We start from the raw sequence: 8,106 nt of genomic DNA, 5'->3' as shown, positions 1-8,106 counted from the left end.
TCATTACATGGTTTCATTGTCGTATTTTTCCTTTCCCTTTCTGTAATTCTATTTTTTTCTTTCCCCTCCTCTATTAAGGGATTTAAATTTACAAATGCAATTATACTTTGAATCCATTATTCAGCCACTGAGGTGCACCAAGTGTCCTGCCTTGTAATTATGCATCAGACCGTGACCAGGCTCTTGTAATTGCTTTGGCACGCCCCCCCCCCCTCCCCCTCCAAGAACACCACCCCACCACCAGCACACCCATTACAAATTGTCTAAATACTGTTGTTATGTAAGCGGAAAAAGTCTTCCTTTTGTAATTTCCCTTTTTTGTCCTGCATGCAAATGATTGAGCAAAAGTGCCAAGCGTTTATTTAAAGTAGCCACACTAGACTCACATTTCTTAAGTCAAAACAAACAAATTTAGTGCTCTTTCAATTTTTCAACTTTGATGTTGAGTGCTTTGATGCAATGACAAGTCGTCCAACGAGACTGGCATTGGTACATGAAGATTGTGGGGGTTTTTTTTGGCCAATATCTTAAAAAGAAAACATGCTCAATCCGCCACAACGCCCAGCGAGGCCCAGCATGGTCTGGAAAATTACGAAACACGGTCAACTACACTTGCCCCGGCATGAAAATGAAGATGAACTAGATGTTGTGTTAAATTAAGCCCCCACTCTATCTTAACTTTCTGCTCACCGTGCATACCACCACCCGCACGCTCCCTTACAGCAGTTTTACTAACCTGTTTTTCCCAAAACGTCCACACCATATATGCTTGATTTTTCTTTTCATTTTTTTTGTTTGTTCCAAACACACTGCAACAAATTGTTACTATCATCATTTAAAAAGTTGACGAAAGATGGACATGATCGCTGCACCAGTCGGAACCTTTTTTTTCACCATGATGTAATGTATTATGTAACTATGTACAGTTGATGTATTTCTTTTGCTTTCTTTTGGCTTGCTGCGGGGAGGGCGTCATAAATAAGAATCTGTATTTCATTGCCTTACCAGGATACATCATTATTAATGACTGTTTGATTGAATTAAAAATAGCGGGGGGTCGCCAGGACGGAGCTAATGGAAGGTAGGCCTGCTGCGTTACTGTCCTCAGTCATACAGACATGAGGACATATTTGTCATTTTAAGTGGCTGTGACATCACTGAGCACTGACTCACCTTTTTAACCTTCCCCAATAATCTCAGCAGAATCTCAGCTGTGTGCTACCAGCGAATACGACAGCACTGTTTGGTTACTCTTTTCTTTTTTTTTCCTCTGGTGCCGCAGCCTGTTAAATCCACTTAAAATAGCCATTAAATAGTCATTATGCAGTATTGAGAGCGGAATGTCTTTCCTGCTCTGTTAAGGCAAAAACGCAAACATTACGTACAGCAGGAGAATCAATGTAATCTTTTTTTTTTTTTTTTTTTTGCAACCGTCTTAATGAAAACGAGTAAAAACAGTCTCCCTCCGTGTTACTTTCCCAGGGCTTCTGGGCTGCGTACAGCTGCAACAACAGTTTTGTGGTTTGTACACAAACATTCATCTCAGGATGCTTGTCATAAACATGTGCAATGTCTGCAGGCCGCTAATGTTCCCCTGCGTAATTTCTAACATCATAATGCCGAAAAATGCCGAAAAAGTGCAAAAGTCTTTATTTCCAAAAATAAAACACAAGCGTCGATGCTGTCACCAAAACTCACAATGAAGATGTTTTGTCATGTGACACACTTGTCATTTCATACGACAATTCCCTCTACTGCAGTGGATTATTGTCCTTCTAACGTTCTACACATGACTTCATCTATGCGATATTTCACTTTGTGTACAAATGGCGTTTGAGTTATACATTATATCAGCGGTGGGCAAACTTGAGTGCTCAAGGGCCACATTTGGTTTTTAACATGGACATTTATGATGAGGTAAAAAAAAAAAAAAAAAAATGTAGACGTGTATGTAAAATAGTTTATTTTAAGAATAATTCATTCTCTTTTTGAAATTGGATTACTTTGTTAATTAATTAACCAATTATTTAATAAAATATCTTTGTGTGCTTTTTCTATTATTCAACCCATATTAATTCCATTGCCCATAATAAAAAAAACAAACTACCATGATTATATGCTTTAATTAATTTTGGTATTTATTATCTCAATAATGTAAATGCTCGGTGGCCCGGATTAAATATCGAAGTTGTGAGCCCGCGGGCCATACTTTCTCCACCCCGACACCGCTGTGCTGTGTACGCAGTGCTGATAGTTGGATTACAAACACTTGAAAGATACACGGAACATTATAAAACTTAGTTGTTTATGTGACAGACTCCGCTTTGAACAGTTGAGAGGAAGCTATGCTAACATGTGGGTCAACATCAAAAGCACGATTATGCGGAAAAAAAACAAAACCAACTACTCAACCGATTTGAATTTTTTTTTTTTTTTTTTTTTATGCAGCGTTTAGGCAAAGGAAAAATTTGGTGTGGGTCCAAGATATTTCTTTGTGTCATGATGGGAAAACGCCGCAGAAAGCCACAGGAGACGATGGAAAAACCCCAAACTCGGATAAATGTGACAGTTGCGTCACACGGAGCGCATCCGGCGTAAAGCGAAATTGCCACATCGGAGGCCCGACATTTTCGGTTTGGGTTTGGTGGCATCTGATACGACATATCGGATATTTGACTGACACCGTCACAAGCGGGAGAAGTAAGTGGAGGCTGTCACGCGGTCCCGCCTCTCCGATTATTACCTCTGTAGGAATTGCTTAGTCGATGTCGACCGATCCCCATTCTGCTTTACACACAGTGCAAAAGCGGCTCAGGCAATGCAAATCATGCAAGGAAAAAAAAAAATTGGATTCTGGCGATTCCCCCACCCCCCTTTGGCAAAACAAGCAGCTTTGGCCTTGGCGGAGGTCTCTGTTACGGATTTTGCTATGAAATTGCTGGGCCGATATCGGCCCCACATTCTGTGTTAAAGACGCTTAAGCCAAGCAGATCATGCAAGGAAAAAGCATGATTCCCCGCGGTGTCACCCAAGGGACCTAAGCCAAAAAACACGAACAGCTTCGGGCCTTGGGGGAGGTCTTTGACTGCTGGTTCCATCGTTGCTACGGCTCTTCTTCTACATCTGTAAGTAGGACATTTCTAGGTTGGCGTCTCGTTGAAGGTATGTAAAAAGGGCTTAAGGGAATTCCTCCATCCATCCATTTTCTATTCCATTTATCCACATTAGAGTCGCGGGCGAGGTGGATGTGATCCCAGTCGACTTTGGGCGTGAGGAACGGGGTCAAAGCCGGACTGGTCGTCGGCGGCTAATTGCAGGGCGCGGTAGAGACTAACAAGCTGGCATTCACACTCACATTCACACGGATGGCCGATAATAGTCTTTCAATTTTTTCGGGGGCACGTGGGAGGAAGCTACAGTAGCACGAAGGCCAGATTTGAGCCTAGAACCTCAGAACTGTTAAGCAGATGTGCTAAACATCTGACTAGCATGCTGCTGCCAAGCAAGTCTTTGCGGCTACTCTGAATGCGAAAATGATTAGACAGGTGTAAAAACACAGTAATCCCGCCCTCCATCGTGGGTTCCGGGTTCATGGTTTCGCTATTTTGTGGAGTTTTTCCGTCCATTTCCTGACGCTTATTTTGACGTGCTTCCTGTTTACTGCGGGTGTAATTGCACTGTCACCCACTAGGTGGCGGTATGCTATTTTTTTTCACGCTACATTTGAAAGAAGAAGAATGAAAACAGGAAGCAGCAAAAGCTGAAGATGATTGAATGTCAAAAGTCTGATTTAATCCTGCTTTTTACGCCTACAGTAAGCGATGGTTGTTATACATTTTATGGTGTGGTTATTTGATGGATTGAACGTGGGGGGCGGTCCGGAACGTAACCCCCGTGATGGAGTGGGGGGGTGGGGGGGGTGGGGGGGGATTATGTCGCGGTAATAATATGTACAGAGTCTGTCTTTGGGGTTTTTGTTCATAGAGTTACGGAACGCACGAGGCACAAGTGGTCGGTATTTGTCCCTACACCTCCGACACCTCAGTCCTGACCGGAGGTCCCAAATGGAGGCCGACGGCCGACCAGCTGGCCTTCTGCTTGACGAAGAGCTTCAACTTGTCCCGGAAGGTCTCCCCCAGGAAGCTGTAGATGATGGGGTTGAGGCAGCTGTTGGAGAAGGCGGCCAGGTTGACGATGTGGCCCGCCAGCGGGTAGTCGTGCCACAGCGTGGCGGTGGTCCTGCGGGCCGGGTCGGCCGTGCCCTGCAGCAGCTGGATGCTGATGAAGACGTTCTCGGGCAGCCAGCAGATGAAGAAGACCATCACCACCACCACGATCATGCGCAGCGCCTTCTGGCGCCTGGGCCACAAGCCGCGGTGCTTCTGCGCCCGCATGAGGATCCGGACGATCAGGGAGTAGCACAGGCCGATGACGGAGAAGGGCACCAGGAAGCCGATGGTCACCTCCAGCCACTGGATCTCGAAGACGTTGGCGAAGCAGAAGTGGAGCTCGCCGCGGTGCTGCGTCTGCACGATGGTGAAGGGCAGAAGCGTGGCCAGGATGGACGCCATCCAGATGAGGCCGCAGCTGAGCTTGGCGTGGCGCATGGTCCTCAGCGGGCCGCAGCCCGCCGAGCCGGCCAGCGCCACGTAGCGGTCGAAGCTCATCCAGGTGAGGAAGAAGATGCTGCTGTACATGTTGACCTGCAGGAAGAGCGACATGAAGGTGCACAGCACGGCGTAGTCGTAGTACTTCTCGTTCAGGTTGAACACCTCGATGAGCGAGTCGGCCACCAGGATCAGGTCGGCCACCGCCAGGTTGACAAAGTACAGGTCGGGGATGGTCATCCTCTCGCGGTGGTTCAGGTTGACCACCAGGATCAGGATGTTGCCGATGAAGCCGATGGGGAAGAGGAGGATGGTGTAGAGGCAGGACAGGAAGAGAGCGATGGTGTAAGACTTCTCCGAGCTCCCGGTGGAGTTGAACTCGTCCGACGCGTTGACCGTCACGTTAACGTAAATCCACACCAGGGAGGTGGTCTGCACTTCCATAGCGGCGGGCGTGGGAGCGTTTGGGATCACCTGACTGCGCTACATGCTCGGAGCCCGGCGACTGGGCGGGCCCGATCATCCATGCCGGCGGAGGAAACCCGACGTCGTGGGGGACGGCCTCCGGACGCGGCGCGGGAGCGCCTCCATGCCACCTTTGGCCTTAAGCGCACCTGAGATTGAGTCGATGCGTCACTGGCCGCCGCTTCCCCCCCGCCGCTCCATCTTTATTCAGCGGACCTCGGCTGGTAGACGACGGCGATGTGACACCTGAGCTAAGGGGGGAAAAGAAGATTAGGAACAAACTCAATACGAATGGGAATTTATTATCAATTTGGTGGCGGTTAGGGGACCAAAAATGGAATTAAGCTCAGTTCGGTTCTTAGCCCAGACATTGACCAGATTTGAAGTAGTTGTTCTGAAAAATCTGTTGTTGTTTTTTTTTTTTGTTGTGTCCAAACGCCACGGCAGACAAATAAGTGCCATCATTAAAATTCAAGCTGCGGGCTTAAACAGATGCATTGAAATTCCTCCTTCAAAATCCTTTCGGCTAATTCTGGCTGCCGCGTCGTCCATATGGCGAGCTGAAAAAGTTTGGGCCGGTTATCCCACGATTATTAAAGACACTGTACACGACAATATATATAATGACATGACTGTTTTTTTTTAATTATGCACTTTAACGTCAACTGCCTTTGGTTGTCGGATACTCCCCAGAGAAAGAAATCCTGATATCTGTTTGGCCAACGTGACCTTTAACAAACATTCCCAGCCCGCAGGCTTTTCCCTGCACCAGAGGAAACTCTCTGCAAAATTAATACGCTCTTATTAAGAGTATTGACTTAAGCGCAGCGTCATGCACGCGCATATTTAAAAAAAAAATGGAGGGGATAAGATAATAAGAGCTAAAATGATGCCTTAGGCCGAATTGTAGTCAAATAATGCATCCCTCTGCTGAATTAACAAGATCGTCAGGATTTTAATTTCGTTTTTTAATGCAGATCAATCACAGAAGCATGAGAAATGTAAAAAACACTAAATTTGTTAATAATGCTAGCTCTTTTTTGTGCAATACTGTTTGACAAAACAGCCACAATACAACAGAAAAAATATTCCATAACATTGTTATAAAGTACAGTATGATAATAACACCGGAGAAATATTAAGACAGATTGTCTAAAGTTTTTCTTTATATGACACCAAAAAAAGAGGAAAGAAATCAAAGTTTAATGTGAGTACATTACGATCAGCGTATTATGAGACCTACTCTTATAGAATAATCAACAAAACAAAAAAACAACAATAACAGATTTAGGGAGAAAAGTGAGCTGGGAATGGAAACTAGCTAAAAATGTAGCTGGAATAACTTTCAATTTGGTTGCATTTCATTCAATAGACTGCAGAAATTAAGTATACCGTGGGTGTCATTTCCATGCAAAGGGCCTTTGAAGTTCCTCCAAAACAACCCCCGAAAATATGCATTATGGATCCAAAATTGCACTTACTTGTCCCCAAATTTTGGTTCTCCTTATCCTGTGCACAAGTCAGACAAGTGGAGATTATCAAATCCCATGTCCGTGATCCTCTGCCGCACCACCTGCTGTGTGTGCCCCCCCCCTCCACCCCTTTTCGGAGAGGGGAGGAGGCGGGCCGGAGAAGATGTCACTTGGACTTTTGACGTGACCACTCATCTTCCCCTTTTTTCCGTCTTAAAAGTCAAATAAATTGGCTGATTTTAGTTACATTGTGATTTAAACTAAAATACATTTTTACAGATGTTTTTTTTTTTTTTACTGTTATGACCTCATTGGTGTATGCCATTGCCAGTTGTCTCTATTTACTGTACTTCAGTATGACGTTTACAGTAGATAAGGATTTTAATAACATGAATATAATACAATATAATTGGGCACCTGTCGACATCAATGAGGTGGACACAGAGCAGTGCCTTTTGCCTCCCGGGAACATTAATGCAGACCGAATCAAAATGATCAAATTGGAATCAAATATAATTCATTTTATAAGCAACTGACACCACACCTACTGTCACTTTATAGACTATTTGAAAAAAAAAAAAAGAACTGCACTGTAAAAAAAATTGGGTGAACTCAAAATTTCAAAGCAGCAAACTTCGATAAAATTTTAAATTGGGAAAATCAATAAAATATTTTCACTCATGTCAAAATTGATTTCCCCACACATCTTCAACAAGCAAATGAATTGTCGCTTGTATTGTCGAAAACGTGTCCAATTGGTTCGCATGTTTATTACGGAAACTTAGACAAAGCTAGTTTGTTGAAGATGGAAATAACTTTGATGTGATGTTTACAAAAAACGTACGTTTATTGAATACTAAATGTCTTTGACGTTTATGAAAATACAAATGCTACAAACAAGTTTCATTGAAGAACTAAATCGTCGTTGATATGTAGGGAAATGCGACACCTTTCTAAATCTTTGTGGACAGAGAGCAGAACCTTTGCGCCCGGGCAGACTGAATCAAGCAATAAAAATAGAATACAATCAAATTATTTAGAATCGGCAACACGCAGGCCACTTCCCATCACCGTGACCAGACACAACAAAATCATCTTCATCTGCGTGGGCATCGTCAGAGTACGAAAACAAGGCAGATTAGGAACAAACTGAATTGTGAAAACCAACAGGAAAATTACAGGTATTGTCATACGCATTCATACAGTTAATAGGGCCTATTACAATTATGTCAGGTTTAAGTCCAGGGCTCCTCCCTTAATCAATGACAGTGGATACTGCGCAATGACAGTAAAGACTTTCTGTGATCTAGTTAGCCTTCAGGCACATGTGAAAACTGTATGAGCCGATATCTAATTATTTGGAGCCTTGACTGTGTTTGGGAGCCTGACGAGTGACTCGTTTAGTGCCTCGGGGGGAGAGGGAAGAATAAAAGGAAAGTTGTTAATGCACAAGTCATGGCACACTGAAGACTGCGCTTCAAGTTGGAATCCACGAGAGGGCGCTCTAGCATAAACTTGACTGTGGTTAGTGCACAAACGCTTGCTGTCGTACATAGCAACAC

General features: G+C 44.3%; 1 protein-coding gene across 2 annotated transcripts; it reads right to left on the bottom strand.

Moving 5' to 3' along the window:
• Positions 1-1,627: 1,627 nt before the first annotated feature.
• gper1 (G protein-coupled estrogen receptor 1) lies at positions 1,628-7,761 on the bottom strand. 2 transcript variants are annotated; one of them, XM_086055794.1, is made up of 3 exons: positions 6,554-7,761; positions 4,773-5,323; positions 1,628-4,703 (listed from the first exon to the last, which is right to left on the bottom strand). In XM_086055794.1, exons 2-3 carry the CDS (start codon positions 5,049-5,051, stop codon positions 4,026-4,028), a joined length of 957 nt encoding a protein of 318 aa, XP_085911920.1. In that variant the 5' UTR covers positions 5,052-5,323; positions 6,554-7,761; the 3' UTR covers positions 1,628-4,025. The 2 variants fall into 2 exon arrangements, with proteins under 2 accessions (XP_085911920.1, XP_085911919.1); XM_086055793.1 differs by having other exon boundaries at positions 1,628-5,323.
• Positions 7,762-8,106: the final 345 nt, after the last annotated feature.

Source organism: Filicampus tigris, chromosome 16, assembly GCF_054856515.1.
Source record: "Filicampus tigris isolate MCC_2025a chromosome 16, RoL_Ftig_1.0, whole genome shotgun sequence".
NCBI classification, from domain to species: domain Eukaryota; kingdom Metazoa; phylum Chordata; class Actinopteri; order Syngnathiformes; family Syngnathidae; genus Filicampus; species Filicampus tigris.
This window is presented reverse-complemented; position numbering and strand designations above follow the sequence as displayed.

What these genes read in the sequence shown, in the direction of transcription:
- gper1 (XM_086055793.1), bottom strand. Translation starts at nt 5,051, where the DNA reads ATGGAAGTGCAGACCACCTCCCTGGTGTGGATTTACGTTAACGTGACG.